This window comes from Lichenostomus cassidix, chromosome 9 (genome assembly GCF_008360975.1).
Source record: "Lichenostomus cassidix isolate B80296 chromosome 9, HeHo_3.0, whole genome shotgun sequence".
Taxonomy (NCBI): domain Eukaryota; kingdom Metazoa; phylum Chordata; class Aves; order Passeriformes; family Meliphagidae; genus Lichenostomus; species Lichenostomus cassidix.
In genome coordinates this window covers 22,225,940-22,245,705 of record NC_139490.1, presented here as the reverse complement: position 1 = coordinate 22,245,705, position 19,766 = coordinate 22,225,940, and the positions used below count along the sequence as shown (strand labels likewise).

Genomic DNA, 19,766 nt, shown 5'->3' with positions numbered 1-19,766 from the left:
GAAGGAGCTCATGAGAGTCCCCTCGCCTCTCCTCCCGCCCCTGAGGCCCGGCGGGCTGGGGGGCACGGGCAATCCGCGGGGGGAGAAAGAGCGGCAGCCCCTCTCCCTCACCAGGAGCAGCGGGCAGGAGAGGAACTGAGGGCGGGCCTGCCCAGCCTCCCCCGGGGGGCTCCCAGGCACAGTAAGGGCTGCCGTGAGGCGGGGCCGCGAGGACAAAAGCGACTCTCCCGCAGCCTCCCCGCCAGTGCGCGGGGGTCGTGAGGCCGTCCCGCCGCGGGGCCGCTGGGCCGGGCAGCGCCCGCCCCCCGCGCCTCAGGACTCCCCGCCCCAGCGACCCCTGCGCCGCCGCTCCGCCCCGCCGCTCCGCCCTGCCGCTGGGCGCGTAGCATTCTGGGTATGGTAGTCCAGGAAATGGCTCCCACTGCCGGGTGGCGCTGCGTGGAAACTACACCTCCCGGCATGCAGCGCGGTGCGGCCTTCCCCGCCGCCGCGCCGTGTTGTTGCGCCCGGCCCGGCGCTCCCGCCCCCCGCCGCGCCTGGTGTCCCGGGGCAGCCCGGGGCGGCGGCGGCTCCGTGCGCCAGGGCCCGGCATGGCCCTCCCGACGGCGGCGCAGCGCTGCCCGTAGGTGCGGCGGCGCTCAGGGCCGGGCGGGCCTGCGCGGGCTGGGCGGGGCGGCGAGGCGATGCGCCACAGAGGGACTGTGAGGGTGCCGGGCGGGGCGAGGGGCGCGCTGTGTAGCCCATGATGGCGAGGAGAACGCGGGAGGGGGGACATCTCTGAGGTGTGAGGTGGGGCGAGGTGTCCGTGACGGGAGCGGGGTGGAGGGAAGCCGTGGGGCCGCACCGTGCCGGGGGCACTGAGGAGAGCGGGGTGTGCTGGGCGGGGGGCACTGGAGAGGGCCGGGCCGGGCCGGGGTGCCCCGAGGGGCTGGGCGGCGGGCCGGGCCGGGCTGGAGCTCAGCTGGTGCTGGGGTGGAGGGAAGGGTCGCTGGGGAGCGCTGGAGAGGGAGCGGCCAGGGGTGGAGCAGGGTTGGGGCTCCCTGAAGAGGAAGGTGTGTGCTGGGCAGCTGAGCTTTGCCGGTGGCTGTACCGGGGACGGTGGGAGCAGGAGAGAACCCTCAGTGAGAGGGCTGCTGAGGAGGAGCAGGAGAAAAGTAGTGTCTGAGGACGATGCTGTGGGCTGTGCTGGGGAGGATGCTGGGAGTGGTGGTGAGGGAAAAAAGCTGTGGGGTTAACTGTAACGCTGGGGATTGTGCTGAGGTGATGGTAGGGGAAATGATGCCTGAGTCTTGGTCAGTGTGTAATGTTCGAGTGAGGTTCTGTGACACATCTGGAAGACTTTTCTCTAAAGGATTGAGAAATGCAGTTTGCAAGAAGGGCCTAGCATGTTTAGAACATGTTGGCAGGTTCAAGGGGAGCTTCAAATGAATGAAAGAAAAAAGATGCAGATAACTCTTCAGGGGAATGAGCCAGGTTCCGAGAACCTCACATGAGAGCTATGTGTTCTTGTTTGTCACAGTTGACCAGTGGACAAATCGTTGCTTTCCTGCTGTGCTGTGACATCCTAATCCTCCCTGATTTTGCAAAAAACCCATCCTGTAGGCATGGCTCACCTGAGAGAATTTGCTACCCAGGTAAGTGGTGATTAAAAATTTGTTTTAAAATCCTTTTCAAGGGTTTATATAACAGTGTTTGGTTTTGATGTGAAGGTTTCAAACAAATAACCAGAAAATCACTTTTTGCCGCTCTTTATCTCTCTTGCACAGGTCTCAGCTTACTCCAGTTAGCTGATTGATCTGTGTCTCACTTGGTGCTGGTGTTGGGCTGATAGTGTTGTGTTGCCAGCCATACAGAAAGTGAATTCTTCATCCAGTATGGAGCCTTTCTCTAGGATTAACTGTCTTCTTTTTAGGGAGACAGGAGTCACTGGCTTTCTGAATGTTTTTGGAAGGGGAGGTCTAGAAATGGGGACAGAAAAACTGTGTGTGCTGGCTCTGCCAGACATACCTTCCTCAAGTGTTCATGGCATTAGTCTCAGAAAAATGGTCCTTGTAACCTTGCTGCATAAGAGGCAGTGATATTTGATACTGAGCAGTAGCTCTTCCAAGACATCTCAGCCCCCATGGATGTGGTTAAATGCTGCTGTTGTGATGACATTTTCATAAGAGGAATGTGGAAAGATGATACCAGGATTTGGGACTAAAAGCTAAACCACATTAATAGTATTGGATTGCATCTTCTTCCCTCTCAATTTGGTTGTGGGGTGTGTTTGGTTATTGGCAAATGTCAGTACCGAACATAGGTCTTCTTAAACCATATTTTGTGAGTTTTGGGGCATTATTCTGTTCTGTTGCTAGGTGTAGAATTACTAAAAGCTTTAGTGGTTTGAGATAATGCTTTCTCTGAACCCTTTCTGACTTAAAATTGATTTGCAATGCACCTTAGTTTGCATGCTCTTTCACATCAACTGTTTCCCCAAAGTGTGTCTGAAATTAAATGTAAATATAGTCCCTGACTGAGTCACAGTACAGGGAGAGAAAGGGAAGGCTACTGTGTGGTTAGGGTGAAAAACTGAGTCCTGTAGCTGCAGAGGAGGTTGCTCTGAAGCTTTTTTTGTACACGACATTCACTGATGAAGCTTATCAGCATTCTAGTGATTTCAGTTCTGAATTTATGATGGAGACATTAGGCATTCTCAGATTCTGTCATCCCATGACTCTGCCTGGTCTTGGAATAGGAAACCAATCTGTATTGTCCATTCCTCTGGTCTTTTCAGGAATCCCTGGTAGAACCTTGTAATTTGTGTAACTAAGGCTTGCTGGGAGGGCAATAGGAACTGGCCTGAACTTCTCTGCACTGGGATTTAGGGAGCAGTGGGAGGTACTGTGAAAGCCTGACTTGTCTTTAATTCTCAGTTCTGGTGCTGATGGGCAGAGTTACCTTAGGCCAATGCCCAGGTTGCTCTGCCTCTGTGCCTCCATTTCCCTGCCTCAGCTGACTGTTTCCTCTCTTGACTCCCTTGTGCTGTGTACATACAGCACTGCAGGCCTCCAGTCTTTGTCTGAGGCTCTATCTGCCAGGTGATGTATTTGTGTTAGTTACTACGTTTAACACTCTCATCTGAGGTCTGTTTCTGGATTTGCTCTTCCTTATGTGACGTTGAAGAAGCCATTTAGATTTTTTGGCTAAGTAATGCTTTACTACCTGAAGTAAAAGAATGCTGTCTGTGAAGAGAGTTGGGAGTCTCAGACAAACAGGTGTGTTTCAAAGTCTTGAACACAAACTTCTCTCTTTTCTATACTCTAGAAATTCAAAACTGTCTCCGGTTTTGGTGGTTGCAGAGAGCTGTACACAGATTTCATATAGACAGGGAAGCTTTCAGGTGGTTCCAGACAGAAAGCTGGTTTCACCAAAGGGACTGGTAGCCCAGAGGTGAGTGTTCAGCAGGCAGTGTGAGTAAACACTGAGTGAGAATCTGGGGAGCAGAGGAGGCAGTGAAGGAAAGAGAAGAGCAGATGAGCTCTATTAAAACAAGCTTTCTTCTTCCACTGTGTTTGGTAGAGCAAAATTATGTTTGTTTGTTTGTTTGGCTGGTTGGAAAGTGCTCTAGTCAGAAATAACACTAAATGCAGCTGTAGTTTCACATAAACCCTTTGAATTTGCCACACATTCAGTCAGCTTCAGCTTGTAAAGTATTGTGGCCTTGATAATCTTCTGTTACAGACCTCTCCCATACAGAACAGTGATTCCAATTCCAACCTGCCCCAGATTAAGGAATTCTCATTTCCAAAAGGGTTTAAGCACCCCTCAGTGTTTTATGCAACAAATGCAGTTGTGATTCTTGCTCTTGCATATTCTGAGAGTAAGATCCAGCTGGACACAGCCCAGAGAGATCTTCAGCTGGTTCAAATGGTGTTTGCTTCTGTTCCCAGTACGCAGCTTATTTTTCTAGACAGTATCTTTGAAATGAGAGCAGATACTTACCCTTCTTCTGTTGTACTTATCCACATCTTCTCAAAGACTGTGGATATCATGTCTCTGCAGCTGGAGGTGGCAGAGCTGCCAAAACCATTCTTTCCCCATGAAGCAGCTGGTGTTACTGCCAGGCTTGTCTCAACACACTGCAGTTCCTAATTCCTGATGGCTGCAGTGAGTTGGTCTGTTTTAAAACATGGCATCATCAGTCAGGATGGCAAACACTCCCACACCTGTCAGGACAGAGCATCCTTCTTTCCTGTGCTCTGAGATTAGATCCCAGAGGGCAGAAGTGGAGCACATTACTAGGAAATTTTCATCATCCCTCTCATACTTATTCCCTTCCTGCACTTACAGCAGAGATCATGCATTGTGTGCTCTCCCTTCAAAGCCTGCCCAGGTTTGCCTGAGCCGTCTCTTAATGCCTGACTGGCTGCTCTCAGTGGAGAGGAACAGCAGGAGGCTTTTTGCTTCAGAACTGCTGTGTAATAAGCAGTTGAAGTCAAGCAAAAAGTTACAATGTAGTGACCATCCCTTAACTGCTTTACATGTAGTAGTAGAACAAGGAGCAGCCGCTGCTGACTTGGAGCTCCGTTTTTCAACCCTGATGGGCTCTGTGAATGTGGAAGAAAATGAAAAGAACCCAAGCTGGTGCACAGTTGCAAAGGTGACAGGTGCTAATAAGCTGCTTTGGGTTATCTGTGCTCATTTAAGCAGGTATAAAGCAGGTATTTAAGTGGGCATTTCACCTGGATTCTGTTGCTTCCTATTAATGAAGTTTCCCAGGTGTGTTTGTAGCCGTGCAATTCCAGAAGATGGATTTCCAGCCGGGGGATTCTCTAACCAGATGACTGGTACTGAGATAATTCATGTTTAGGAGAGGGACGGATGGTGCTTATTACAGCTCTCACTGCATTGCTTTGCAGGTGCAGATATGTTGGGGTAGGGGAGAGTCAGGCTCATGGAATGCATCCTTCTCTCTCCTGCAGAGCAGTGCAGTTCCATAGCTCTCCATTCATGGTGGAACTGCATTTGTGCTGCTGTCTGATGAGTGCTGGGGCTTTTATGCCCACAGATCTGATCTTTTTTGTTTGTCAGGGCGTCACCATGTGGTGTCTCAAACCGGATTTTTTTAATGGGCAGGGACTTTTGAGCAATGTCCTGCAGTCAGGACGTCCTAGTTTGTCATGGGAATTCCGAATTGCTGAAAATGCCACCTGCCAATTTCTTCTGTGGTGTCCACAATGGTAGGTCACAAGGTGTTCTTTTGAGCAGACATTGACCTACTTCAATCTGGGATGGGCCAAACTCCTCCCTGTTTACAGAAAGTGAAGAAATTCGTCAGCAAACTGTGGTCCTCTAGCAATGTCCAAAGACTCTAACTGTGGCTGGAATGACTCTGTACCCCTTGGCCCTGTACTGGCTTCCTGAGTTCTGTCTGTTGCTGGGTGTGACTTCTGCAATTTTGGCCACTGCATCAAGGGATGTACACCCTCAGGCCCTCCATATGGTCAGACTCTTGCCCTGTCACCTGAGAGCTCTAAAGCGTTTCCATGTCAGCACTGGGAAAGTAAATCCAGTACCTACAAAGTTTCCTAAGGTTTCCACCCTAATGTCGGTGGTCCTGTCACATCTGCTCATCAGTTACATTATTTTCCTGAGTCTCTTGGGTAGAATTTCTGTCTGCTTGTCAGGAAGCTTTGTCTCCTTCACCGCACCTACCTGAACTGCTTTGTTCTACAGAAAACAGGATAAACCAACATCCAAGTCTGGAAGCTGTTTACAAAGCTGTCCATGATTACAGAGCCTACCACATAAAGTGGTAGTTGTCCCAAAAGCTGCCTGCCATAGCCAGTGCTCTGATGTTTGATGTCCTGATCTGGAGAAATCAGTCCTAATTCTCTGGTGTGCTCTACCAAACTGAGGGGGGAGCAGTTATTTCCACCTTGCAGTTTCTTACCTCATGGAAAAGTTACATGGGATGGGAGAAAGGTTTCCTTGATGGGTTGCTTCCCTGCAGGATTCATGTGGGTAGTGTTTCTTTTCTGAGCTGAGCAGGTGGTTCTAGATGATCTTTCTCTCCCTTCTCCCTGGTGTGTGGGAGTGGCTCATGTGTTGAGTGGCATTTTTAGGGTACAGTAGGTCACTGTGCACAGTAATGACTGGGGCACTTTGTTGCCCCTTCCTCCAAGTCACTCAAGAGGTGGAAACTGCTCCTGGTCTATAGTGAACCTGGACTAGTCAGACTGTTCTTTCTGCCTGCAGTCATCATTCTCATATTGTTCCCTGGCATTTCTCAAGCTCTAATCCTCTTTCCCCCACTTTCCTCTCCAGACTGCTATGTATCTCCAGTTCTTTTTATCTCTGAACATCCCTTCCAGTCTGTTTCCAGCACATTTGTTCAAAGCACAGCCTGTTTGGGTGTTGCTATGGATGCAAAGGGATATTTGGTTATCCTTCTGTATCTTGGACTGGAGTATGTGTGGAAATCCTGTTGAGTGAGCTGACTGTAAAGCTCACCAGGCCTGGCTTATAGCAATGCACTAGGCACAGAAGGCAAACAACCTGTGATGACAGACTGGCTTAATCATTAAGCAACACCTTGGGCTGCTCAATGATGGCCTGCTGCTAGAACCTGGTATGAGATGGAAAAATGCAGCTTCCCTGTTCTCTGATAAAATCTGCCAACTCAAGGCCCTTGTGAGGGAGCGGTCTCGCTGGGTGACATGATGGAGGTGAGACTGAGAAGTTCTGGGTGTGGAAAAATCCCTCTAATGGCTTGGCTACTTCCTAAGGTCAGGCCATATTTTCCAACTTTTTTTTTAACTATTTTTAAAACAGGCAGAAAAACTAATCACAAAAGCATTTTAGTATCATGAAGCAGAGCAGGACCTCCTGGTGTGCTGCTGGACTGAACGAAATATCCTGAGAAAGGGAACAAATCACAGTCACTTTCTCATTCACAGTCATCTTAATAAAGAATTTAACTGTGCAGCTGCTGTTAAAAAGTCAGTATTTCTCTCTTAGTAACTGCCTAGTTGATGTGCTTATCTAATGAAGGAGATGCTATTTTCCTTTGCATCTGGGTGTGCCAGCCAGGGAAGAGGCTGTTCCAGAAAAGCAGGTCAGGTAGATGGAGTGTCCATTCTGCTCTCCTGCCTCTACCTTGCTGCTGACCTTCCAAAAGATGTGAGGCTCCATCTGCAAATGTCTGAAGAGAGCTGGACTGGGTGCTGCCTGGAAATCAGGCTGCAGCAGAGAAGACAGTAAGTGTGAACTCATATTACTGGAATATTTCACCCTCCAGACAAGTCGGGAAGGGTGCATATCTTTCAAATCATTTCAGTCTTTGAGTGCAGGAAGGCTAACTAGGGAAACATTCTTACGGCCTCTTGCTTGTTCCCATTTTCTCATCCTGATCTGCAAGAGAAAGCTGGTTCTGGTATGCCTTGCTGGTCTCTATTGAAGTGTGAACAGGTGCTTGCTCATGGAGCTGTTTTGGCATCACATAGTACCTGCAGTTGAGCAGCCCTGTCACAGTGGAGCTGATACTTTCCATAGAGATATTTGCTGACATTCTCATGCTGGGCTTTTCTTCTTTTCCTCCCCCACTGTCATGTGCAGGGTCAGAAAGCCTGTGGAAAAGGTTCTAATCTTGGACATATTCTGTGTTACATTTCTAAAACTTTTTAGTATATGTGAGTTTCAGGTGAATTTATCAACACAATAGGTGCACAGGTATGGAGATGAGCTATATGGGTATGTGTGCTGGGAGTTAATGGAATTTTCCCATCTCTGCTTTATGGTTTAGCACTCCAGGGTGGATCCTGAGGAGCTGTTCACCAAGCTGGAGCGGATCGGCAAAGGATCGTTTGGTGAAGTGTATAAAGGGATCGACAACCGCACGAAGGAAGTGGTTGCTATCAAGATCATTGATCTGGAGGAGGCTGAGGATGAGATTGAGGACATTCAGCAGGAGATTACGGTGCTCAGCCAGTGTGACAGTCCCTACATTACCCGGTACTATGGCTCCTACTTGAAGGTAGGACAAACCATGGTGATTCCTTGCCAGTCGTTGAGGAATGGGGAGGGCTCCTCTGTGGGTGATGCAGCAGATGGTGGCACACAGCACTGGAAAATGTCTGATGTGTGAGTTGCAGCATGGCGGCAGCAGCAGTGATGACTGATCACTGCATTGATGTGCACTTCATGGCAGACTGGGCTTTAAGACACTTGCTAAGCATATCGAAATGAGGCACTCTGTACTGTGTGGTACCAAGAGCAGGGCACTTCACTGGAGAGCAAGTTATTTGTTGAAGACTAATCTCTTCCTGGTCTGACAATTCTGGAAAGGAAGTTCATAGGAATACTTTTCCAGAACAGCACAGTCTTAAGGTAGTACCTTCTAGGCCACCTTTTCAGTAGCCTCTGATAAAAAAGGAGGTTGAAACTGTACTTCATCAGGGGAATAATAAGAATAAAATAATATTAACCAAGTCTTCAGAGGAGTGCTGTATCTCAATAGAGATACTGCCTCTGTTGAGAACAGGTTTAGGAATCTCTCATGGAAGTTACTACTAGTGTTGATCAGAAGTGGCCTCTGCATTCTTGCTGCTGGAGATAAATGTAACAGTGGGACTGCAGCTAACAGTTTCTCAGCTCTTTGGGTCCAGAATATTCCTTACGTATTTTTCAAAGGCCGTAATACATTTTCTCGGCCTTCTGCTGTAGTTTCATGGACCTGCTGCTTATCTTCTACCAGGAGCTTGAGAACTTCAGCATGGAAATCTCTTCTCTGAGGAGTAAGAGTATCTTGCTGATTGTACTCTTCAAGCTGGCAGCCCTGTTAATGAGATCAAAGGCTGCAATGCTCCCCTGCCATTGCCAGAAAGGTCTTATGCTGGATGAGCTGTTGGAGAAACGCTAAAGGGCTCCAGCCTGCGAATAACTTTATGGGCTGGGCAGTCTGGTGCCTGTAGGGTCATTTGTTCAGTTGAAACTGCAGACTGAGAGTTAGAAATGTACTGGAGGCAGGTCTGCCTCTGTAATGCTGTGTCAGCAGGAAAGAGGGAGCTGGGGGATCCTTTCTTAAGCCCTGAGAGCTGTGGTGTGCAGCATCTCTTGGATTGTGCACGGGACGAACTCTTGTATCTTGCCGCTTCATAAGCCTTTCACTTTTCTGTCTGCTTGTATTACTGTCTTTGCTCTTGATTTGTGCTCTTGCTTGCAGGGCACTAAATTGTGGATAATCATGGAGTACCTGGGAGGAGGTTCAGCCCTGGATTTGGTAAGTGGCAAGTTCTAGACTATGAAAAATATTGACTGGAGACTTGGTTTGTGAAATGCCCACAAGCCAGACACTCGTTTGCCACATACCATCTTTTTGGCAGCCCTGTGCCTGAGGGGTGAGCAGTGCAAGGATAGACATGGTGGTTATGCTTATCCCAGGATAGAGGGAATGTTTTCATGGAGCTCAGCTGTCCCAGCACTGTTCTCCAGCATGCTGTGCTGCTGTATTATGGAAAGAGTCAGTGAACTGAAAAGTGACCACAGCCAGTTGGTTTTGAGCAGTGCAAATCTGTACTTCACCTAGTCAGAGTTGTGGTACTGTTCAGTGCCTGCATAGCTCAGTAAAGACATGGTCTGTGATCAACTTACCCCAAAATTTAAGAGAATACAAACGCAGAATGTACCCATAGGCAAAGTTCTGCTGCACTGTATTCTGTCACAGCATTTTTCTCTTCTCTTTAGGACAATAACACCCATTTTCCAGAGCACTAATGAGGCATGTAGGGAAAGCTGCTGAGCCTACAGTGACTTGGAGGAAGGTGTAGTGAGGGGCTGCCATCAGCAGAAGTTATCTGAGTGTCACAACCTCATTATTGCACTGTGAAGGCAGGACTTGGGTTAGAGGAGAACTGATGGAAAGGAGAAGAGATTTGATACCATACTCCACAGCCTGAGGGTTGATGTCTCAGAGGGTGAAATTCAGTATTTGCATGCTAGCAGAGAGATCTGAACAAGACAAGCTAATAGAATGTTCTGTTCACCAGTGTATTTCCAGGCCAAAGCTAGAGATGAAGCCTTTAACAGATGGCTAGACTAGCAGAAAATCCCCCAAAGTTTTTCCATTTAATGCTGCCAGGTGCAAAGACCAGCATTCTGCTTCATAGAATGTGCACCAGGTGTGCAAGAAGGTGCTTCCTGCTGAGTACAGCCTGCTTGGCCAAGGTTTTCAAGTGACAAACTGAGAGCCTGGAAAATCCAAGGCATCAGTCACCCTCTTTTAAGTCATCTTTCTGCCTTTTATCAGCTGAAGCCAGGACCACTAGAAGAGACTTACATAGCTACTATCCTGAGAGAAATCCTGAAGGGTTTGGATTATTTACATTCAGAGAGGAAGATCCACAGGGACATCAAAGGTAAGACTGGAGAGCTCAGCTCCCTTTCTTGTAAGGGATGTTAGTAACATAAAATTCAGAGGTATTATATTTCACCATAATCTGCAAGGTTTCAAAGACTGTTTCTCAGTACTGCTTATCGTGTTGGGTTGCTGTTATCTGAATCTGATGCTTGTCACTGTATCATGATTCATGCTTTTTATGTCTTTAGGGTTTAGAGGAACATTAAGGATCTGTAGATCTCCTCTAGCATTTTGAGTTTGGACAATCAGGGAGCTAAAGCAAAGGAGTCAATGGAAGGTTTGCTCAGATATTTGCTGACTTGTGTCTGGACATTTGCTTTGCTGCTGGACCTGAAAGGGTGTGTGTGCTGATTATTGTGGTTATAGCTCACAGCAGACATGAGCTGTCCTCATGCAGGGTTCACAGCCCTAGAAAATCAGGGCAGCTTGTGTCAGCTTATCCTGCTGCTGGTTTTTATAGTCACTGGCCACGTGCAGTGGAGAGAGAGCTGGCATCTGCCTCCTGAAGAGCAGTGTCACAGTGAGCCCAGAGCATCAAAGTACTGTGGCAGGATGGAGGGACAGTGCTGTGGAGCTGTGGCCAGTGCTGGATGCTCACTGCTGACCCACTGCAGGAGGGGATGTGAGCAGGCAGGGCACAGGAACCTCGTGCAGGGAGAAAAGATTCCATTGTGTACATGAGACTGCACATTTCTAGCACTGCAAGATATGCAGGGCTGTTGGCTGCCAGTGGTGGGGAAATGCTGAAAGTTGACTGCCAGTGGTAGGGAAATGCTGAAAGTTGTTAGGTAGGGTCTCAGAATGAAAAGTCCTACAGAAAAACCCTGTTCCCAAATCTGCACGATGTTACAGTGTTATGAGTGAGTGGGAACTAGCACAAGAGTGGGAGTTGAGCTCTTTAGAAGGATCTGCTATTTAACCTGTGCTGAATGCTACTCTGGAAGAAAAATCAAGAGCATTAGAGGCTGTGTTGCTCTCCCTTTGTGTGGCTGGGAGTCACATCTACTTGATTGTGTGGTCTTTCACATCTACTCCCTGCTCCTACCTTAGCAATATTCCCCTTCTGATCCAACAAAGTTCATGAACTTGTTCCATGTTACCCAGTGGAGTTCAAACCATGACAATGGGTCTGAGGCTTTAAATCCAGGCTGAGGGTGAAGGAGGATGGCACAGGAGGGCCTCACTCAGTGTTCAGCTCTGTGTGGGCTGGAGGTGACTCAGAAGCCACCTCTGAGTGGCTCAGAAGCCACCTCTCTTACAAGACTTAATTGCTTACTTGTGTCTTCAGCTGCCAACGTGCTGCTTTCGGAACAAGGAGATGTGAAGCTGGCTGACTTTGGGGTGGCTGGACAGTTGACAGACACCCAAATCAAGAGAAACACCTTTGTGGGGACTCCATTCTGGATGGCACCAGAGGTCATCAAACAGTCTGCTTATGACTTCAAGGTGAGCTGGGAGCAAGAGGATTGCTCCTTGGAGCTACTGTGCATGAGGTCGCGATAGGACAGAAACAGGGATTGGAAATGCTGCTAACTGCAGGAATTATTCTTTCCTGTTATGATTCAGGATCTGCTGGAGAAGTTTGTGTATTAGACATGAAATGCCCCATCTGATTTGATGTGATTAGCTGTCCTAAAACTGTGCTTTCATGTTGTAGAATTGCTCCTTGCTGTTCTGTGTTGTTCTTCTCTTTTCCAGGCAGACATCTGGTCCCTTGGGATTACAGCCATTGAACTAGCAAAGGGAGAACCTCCAAATTCTGACTTGCATCCTATGAGGGTACTCTTCTTGATCCCCAAAAACAACCCTCCAACACTTGAGGGTCACCACAGCAAGCCCTTCAAGGAGTTCGTGGAAGCCTGCCTCAATAAGGATCCTAGATTTGTGAGTATTGCTGCCCCCCTGTGAATTTGGGTAAAGGTCAGCAGAGGTTGAAAATTCCTTTAGCAGGACAGTGCCAGAATTCCTGGAGAGAGAATTGCTGAGCTTACAGGATGGACACATGAGCCTGGCAGGGCTTCCTCATGAGGGCATGTGGTGGGATGGGCACTGATCACTTCTCTTTGATGACCAGCAATGGGCCCTAAGGGAATGGCATGAGGCTGTGTCAGGGGAGGTTTAGGTTGGATATTAGGAAAAGGCTTCTCCCCCAGGGAGTGGCCAGGCACTGGAACAGGCTCCTCAAGGCAGTGGTCATGGCCCCAAGGCTGCTAGAGTTCAAGGAACGTTTGGATAACACTCTCAGGCACACTGCTGGGGATTGGTAGCATTGTTGGGGGCTGTCCTGTGCAGGGCCAGGAGTTGGACTTGATGATCTTTGTACATCCCTTCCAGCTCAGGATATTCTGTGATTCCAGTTGAAGTCAGTGAATTGCATGTTTAGTCTGCAGAGATGGTTAGATGTGACATGCTTTCCTTTTCTGCTCCAGAGGCCAACAGCTAAAGAATTGCTAAAGCACAAGTTCATCACACGCTACACCAAGAAAACCTCATTCTTAATGGAGCTGATTGATCGATTCAAGCGCTGGAAATCAGAGGGCCATGGAGAAGATTCCAGTTCTGGTGATTCTGATATGTAAGTACATACTTTGCATGGAGAGTTGCCCCTGCTTGCCCCAGGGTAGCCTACTGCAAACAGCTCAGGTCCTTTTCCCACCTGAGATCTTAACCTTTGGGCTTTCGTTTCTGGGAGCAAGTGAGTGCTGCCTGAAGAGCCAGGCTGTTACCTCGTGTTCCGTGGGGCCTGGTTCTCTGTTCTGGTCTTAACCTGTGGAGCCTCTTTGCTGAGTGTAAGGAATCAAAGTCCTGACACAAAACATTTAGTCTGCATGTAACTAGTAGAACAGGGCTCTTGTTTCCTGTATTTTATGCACATTAACTACAAGAGCCACAGGCTTTAATAACTGTGGCAAGAGCTGTATTTGTGTGTACTCAGGTGTAAATCTTTGCTGCTGCTATGCAGGACAGTCAGGTTATAGACTTTGGATGCAGAAAGGGCACTTCATTGCCAGACTGGTGTCACAGAGCTGCTCTTCGCCTGTAGGGGCAGTGACTCGAGTGACCAAGGACTTGGGGAGATTGGCTTGTGACATCTAAGCCTAGCCCCTTGTGAGCTTGGATTGTCTTGAAATTCTCTTATATTTAACTAGCACTATAAACTTTTTCAAACTAGCTAGATCAGAAAGGTGAATGTGGTGATTTGGAAACACGATGTAGTACTTAACTCAGATCTCTTTGATGCTGTATGTGTGCTGTAGAGACTGAAGAGGCTTCTCTTCAGAATTTTTTCTAGGATAGTGAAAAGCCTGAAGGCCTGCAACAATATGGCAGTCAGATGGGGAGAACTTGTGATTCTGGGAAAGTGTGGGCAAACCCCCAGTGTGTGGAGCTGAGGCTTTGTCTTGACTTTCCCCTTTTCATTTGCAGTGATGGAGATGCAGAGGATGGAGACCAGGGTCCAATCTGGACATTCCCACCAACCATTCGCCCCAATTCCTTGAGCAAGCTGCACAAAGGAATGGCTCTTCATGGTTCCCAGAAGGTCTGTGTACTGTCTGGTCTTTCTGAAGTGGGCTGAACTAACACAAGTTTTTGGATGTCTTGGGGAAGCCACCAGGCCCTCATCTTATGTCCGAAATGTACTTCAGCCTGGCACTAAGGGCTGGTGCTCCATAGTTGCCTCTTCCATATCATCAGGGTACTGTGACTTGTGGCTTTCCCAAGATCTGGTGATGGGATTGCCCTGGAGGTGCTGTGAATTAACCAAAGGCTTAGTACTTCATGTGCCCTGGGAGTTTTTGCCTGTGCTTGTAACTTCTTTTCATGTTGCTTTCCAGCCTACTGAGCCCATCAAGAGGCAGCCACGGTCACAGTGTCTCTCCACACTTGTTCACCCAGTTTTTGGGGAGGTGAGAAGAACCTTCTTGGTGTCTCTGCTGGTTGGAGATGAAGAGACTGTAAATGTGGTTTTGTGCTTTTCCTTACTAATGTTGCTGCACCAGTTCAGGCAGGAAGTGGCTTCTTGGACATTTAATTTCTGCTAGTTTGACTCCCTTACCCCAGTTTGTTGGTTCTCCTTTCCTTTGATTAGACTTTCCTGCTGGCTCTGCAGATCTCACTGAGCAAAATCAGGTGCTGGAAGGGTTCTGGGCAGTCTCTGAAATAACCTGGCTTTTGCATGCAGTAGAGAGGGGACTTGAAAGAAAACTTCTCCAGGTTGAAAATCTGCTTTGCTGCTGGTTGCACATGTTATTCTTTGCTCTTGGTAGGAAACTAGAACTGAAGACTTTGTCCTCCTCACTGTTGTATGATTGTATCTTAAACCAGCTAGGCTTGATCCCCTCTTTTCCTAAGAGGGCTGAAGCTGGGCTGTGTGAATGGAGATCTGACTGAGATGCTGTTCTTAATCTTTCATCTACCTTCCCTGCATGCTTGTTATTGGATGTTATTATTGAAAATAGCCCATGGGGAGTCACTAACAGATGTGGGCAACTGCAATTTTGGAGAAATTGAAAAGCAGGGAGGTAAAATGAATTTGGGGCTGGAGGGACAAGCAGCAAGAAGCAGCTGGTAAAGCTGAGCTCAGTGCAGTGCTCTAACTCCTGCAAGCCTCCAGAGAGCTCTTCTGCAGTGGGAAGAGACTGCCCAGCACACACTGCTCCCATCACAGGCTGCTGGGCAAGCTGAAGGTCAGGGCCTTGGCATCAAACTGACAACTTACCTCCAGGACAGACCCTATGCTTGTTCTGAGGTGGGCAGCCTTTGGTAGGTAGACATCAAAACCTTGCCTTGAGCATCACAACTATTTTTGGCCTAAGAAATCTGTATCCTTGATGTGTAACTGAGTTGCCCTCCATGCCCCTGCCACTTCTGACTGTGCAGAGGTGTGTGTGGGTTGTTCCCACAGCTTTGTTGTAGGGACCAGGTGCCCCATGGAGGAGGCAGCAGCCCTTTTTGGCTGGGAACTGTTTGTTCCCAGCAGGGGACTTGGTGCACAGGAATGATCACAACTGGAGATTAGCATTCACATTGTCCTGCTTTCCGAAGCATGGAGAACAGGTGAGCTCCAACAACAGAAAAGGCTGATCCTAGAATTGAGGCAAAGAACTGCCAGGCTTAATCTAAAGCTCTTTAATCAGCAGAGCCTAATGGGAGCTTAATTGAACTGGACAGTGGTAAGCTGGCAGATGTTGTTCAACAGGACGCTTGATTGTTGTTCAGATCCTTGTGTGATGCTGCCCTGGGGAAGTAGTACCTGGAGGAAAATTTGAACCCTAGACACTGGACTTCTACCTTCCTGACCTACAAAAGCAGCTCTTTTTGGTTTAAGTGGAATGTGGGTGCCCTCCTGCACCCTGGTGGAGTCATACTAAGAGGGGAAAGGGCCTTAATATCACTGCTGCACTTCTTGACCAGTGCTTTCTGCAACAAAATAAGGACCTACTGCCCTGTTTCTGGGTTGCAGCTCAAAGATAAGCACAAGCAGACTGGAGGCAATGTGGGAGCTATGGAAGAGCTGGAGAACGCCTTTAGCTTGGCTGAGGAGTCCTGCCCAGGCATCTCTGACAAACTGATAGCGCACATGGTGGAGCGGGTACAAAGGTGAGTGCCCTGAGTGTGAGCTGGGGCTGTTGTGCTCCAGAGCTGTGGAAAGGTTGGTGATGAGCAGTCAAGACAGACAAAAGTGAATATTGATGACAGCTGCCTTAATCGTTCCTATGCCACTTCTTTTAACTGCTTTCATTTAATTGAAACAGTTCTTCGACCTCAGAAGTCTTTCCTCACACTGGACAGGTTTCTGTAGAGCAGATGTATGTTGCAGGGCACACAAAGATGCTGCTATTCACCTTCATTTTGCACATATATCTATATACATGTGATGTTCTGCTCATCCCATTACTCAGGTAGCAAGGACTATGCAAAATCTCATTGGGATCACTTCTGTAATAGGAGGTTTCTGTTAATGAGTATCTGTTTCATTGCAAGGAATGTGCTTTACAGCACTACGTGCAGCCAGTCACTGCTTGCCCAGCTGTAGGTATATAGGAAAGTGTTCTTTTCCTGAAGAGAATTACTTATTAAACCAGTGAAGGAGTGTAGTCTGGTAGAATTTAGTTCTTGGCTGGGTCAGACTTGGCTCCACTGCTGGCACCAAGTCCAGTCACATCTATGTGTTGCAGGTACCAACACAGCTAACCTGGTCACAGATTTATCAGGCTTTATTTAACATTAATTTGGCTTTTCTCCCTTTCACAGCAGGCTATCCTGAATCTCACCCTTTCCTTAACAAGAGAGAAACATAACATTTGGCTCCTCCCTGGTTAGCAGGCTGGAAGTGTTTTGCCATACATGTAAGACCAAAGAAGCTGTTCTGTGTTCTGGCTGCCCCTGTAAACACAACCCAAGCTTTACAGTCTTGACATCCTTCAGCTTAGGCTTTCTAAGCATTTATTTCTGATGGGTTAAAGTTTGTACCTTGTAACTCAAGTACCTGTTGAACAGAACAGAATCACTGTTAGGTTGGAAAAGATGTCTGAGATTGAGTCCAGCCTTTGATCCCCACCTTGTCAACTAGAGCACTGAGTGCCACATCCAGCCCTATGGCTTCTGTTTCTCCATCATTCAAGCTTCCAAGCAAATATACTATGGGGCTGTGTGGAACCCTCATCTAATAATCACTTAATGCCAGGAAGAGAACACATTCTTCTGGCTGACCCACAGGGGGCACAGAAGGTGTCCTGTGATACCTGTAAAACCTGAGCCTCTCACTGAGCAGGAGGTGCTCACAGATGTGTGTGGGTGACTGCAGACAGGGTAGCTGTTTCAGCATCATTCACTTCTGTCAGCCTAGAAATGACACTACTGGATGGGGCAGAAGCACAGGATACTTGGTTTCTTTGGGAGCTTGCAAAACCTCAAAGACCTGATTGCTTTCTTACTGTACAACACTAGTGCTGAAAAATTCTTATTAGGTTAAAACTGAATCTTGAAAGCCTGAAAAAAGCACCACCTTGGCTTTTTGCTAAAGTGCTGGGTTTTTGTCAGGACTTTTTATCTAGGAAAAACTGATGGCAGTAGCAGTGGGAATGGGGACAGACCCACCCAGCCTGAGGCCTTCCCCCACTGGCAGAGCTGCTGGTGGCTGCCTGTGGGTCCTCTTCAGGTGAGAGCTTCAAACAGCCACTACTGACCAGTTTTCCCTGCTAATTCTTCCTTGCAGGTTTTCACACAGTCGGAACCACCTGACCTCTGCCCGCTGACACTCACATTCCCTGCTGTTGTTGTGAGGGGGGAAGGATTTTTTCCAGCTTCATAAGAACTACATCTCTAATCCAGACCACCATCTGCCGTTGGATGTGACATTGTGATGGACTCCAGGACATTTCAGAGCCTTCATGTTAGCCGTTTTTCCATGATAACCCAGGGTGGGGTTTGCGATGCAAGTACAACTTAGACCTTTTGCAGAACCCAAGATGGGTGGTCTAATTGTTTTTACAATGTAATCAATGCAGTTTTTAATTGTTTTCCTACAATGGATGTGTCCATTTTGGCTTGGTTTGATTCACAGCTTGTTTCTGGTAAATGCCTAGCTGCTGGAAAAAGGGAGATTCTCTTCCATTGATATGTGTTTCACAGGCAGTCTGATGGGTTTAGCCTCCTGCCCTTCCTAAAGAAGTGTTTGTGAGCAGTCGTGTGTGAGTGCAGGGATGTTGGGAAGCTCTCCAGGCATTCAGGGCCTCTGGGAGAGTGAGACCAGCTCTCCAGTTCTTCTGGAGGATCACTTCAAGTCCTTCACACACAAGTCACAGAACGCTTTCCAGTGCCGCAGCAGCTGAGCTGATACACGGCTGCTTTTCCCAGACTGTCGTTTCATGGGAGGATGGGTTTGCTGACTGTTCTTTTTTTTTTGGCTCTGGGACATCGTTTTGTACTAGGCCTCAGTTCATCTACTTCAGGCAACAGCAGAACTTGCCTTAGGTCTCCAGGGAGCAGAAGGCAAAGTGGGTATGTTTGCTGGGGGAGCTGATGGAGTTCCTGCCCGTGGCACTTCTGGCAGCTGAAGCAGCTCGACAGGCAGGCTGGGCAGTGCCAGTCTGAGCTGAGCAGACACACACTGTGCAGACCCATGTGGGGCAGAGGGGCTAAACAGTGCAGTGGGGGCAACACAACAGCTGAAGACACCGGCAGGGCTTTGGTTCACAAGGCAGAGGGACACTACACAGCAGTTTTTTAGCCAAGAACGTGTCCTCTACAGGAAGATGTAAACTGGATGGCTCAGCAGTGTGGTAGGGCTGGGGATTCCTAAAAGCTGCTCTGGGCCTCCCTCTCCTCAGCCTTCCCTTTCTGACTCCTCCTTCAGCCTGGGATCTAAACTTGCTGCAGCCACGACTCTGCTCCACTTGTCAAGCTGGAGTGGTGTTTGCTAGCAGAGAAAGTAAAGCATCTACTGCTGTATTGGCTGCTTAAGGTATTCCAGCAGAGCCATCCCCAGGAGCTTTGCTTTCTGTATCAGACTAGTTTATAAAGCAAATCTTTAATTCAGGTAAGCGCACAGATCTTAAATCTACACTTTAAAGGTCTAGAAAAATAGACTTAGGAAAATAACCCCTGATAGCTGGTTGCTTAGAGAGCTGCTCTCTAACTGTGAAGAGATTTCCATGAAGTCATCAAGACCTCAGTTACCCAGATCTTTCTGTCTGGGTGTTTGTATGTGGATGACATTGCTCACCCCAGAGCCACTGAGAACAAAGGCTGGAGCTGTTTAGCATGTTTTTTTAAAGACACTTGGTTAGAAACAAGGCTTGATTTTTGGTACTTAGATTCAGACCTGCCGATTTTAAGTGCTGGGCTGCAAGTAGCTCAGGAGGACCATATGTTCCCTCATCCTAGTGTGTGATGTTCAGTTTAGCTTATGACTATCCTTTATTTATCCTGATGGATAAATCCAGGCTCAGCAACACTATGAACTTGTACAGTAGAGAAGAGGTGCTGCTGTTGGATCTCTGCTGCAGAGCAGTGTTCCACTGTGGTGAGAGCCAGCTCAGAGCTTGCAGTTAGGAAGAACAAAACAAACCCACTTTTCCCTTAGGAGGAGAAGTTAATGTAAAGACAGGATACTTGGAGAGGGGGAAGGCAGAGGCTGCAGGCCTGCACAAGGGCTCCTGCTGCTTTTGAAGTTGCTGTTCACGGTAGCAAACCGTGTGGATAAGGTACCTGTATCGTTACTCATGTGCTCTGCAGTGTAACGAGTAAACTTTTTAAAGGAAACAATCCCCACACCCTTCGTCCAGTATTCAAAGCAACAATGGGTTTAGTTTTTAAAAACATTGAAAGGGATCTGCCACTTTCAATAAAGTAACAAAACAAA

The 19,766-nt window shown here is 48.0% G+C and overlaps 1 protein-coding gene across 2 annotated transcripts; it reads left to right on the top strand.

Annotated features, from left to right (window-relative positions):
- The first annotated feature begins 482 nt into the window (after window positions 1–482).
- STK25 (serine/threonine kinase 25) lies at window positions 483–19,766 on the top strand. Of its 2 annotated transcripts, none has more exons than XM_085069854.1 (12): window positions 483–626; window positions 1,520–1,634; window positions 7,787–8,017; window positions 9,206–9,262; window positions 10,289–10,397; window positions 11,688–11,845; window positions 12,098–12,283; window positions 12,829–12,974; window positions 13,826–13,940; window positions 14,236–14,307; window positions 15,864–16,000; window positions 17,619–19,766. In XM_085069854.1, the coding sequence occupies exons 2-12, from the start codon at window positions 1,605–1,607 to the stop codon at window positions 17,656–17,658; spliced, it is 1,281 nt and encodes a 426-aa protein (XP_084925980.1). In that variant the 5' UTR covers window positions 483–626; window positions 1,520–1,604; the 3' UTR covers window positions 17,659–19,766. The 2 variants fall into 2 exon arrangements, with proteins under 2 accessions (XP_084925980.1, XP_084925981.1); XM_085069855.1 differs by having other exon boundaries at window positions 484–622.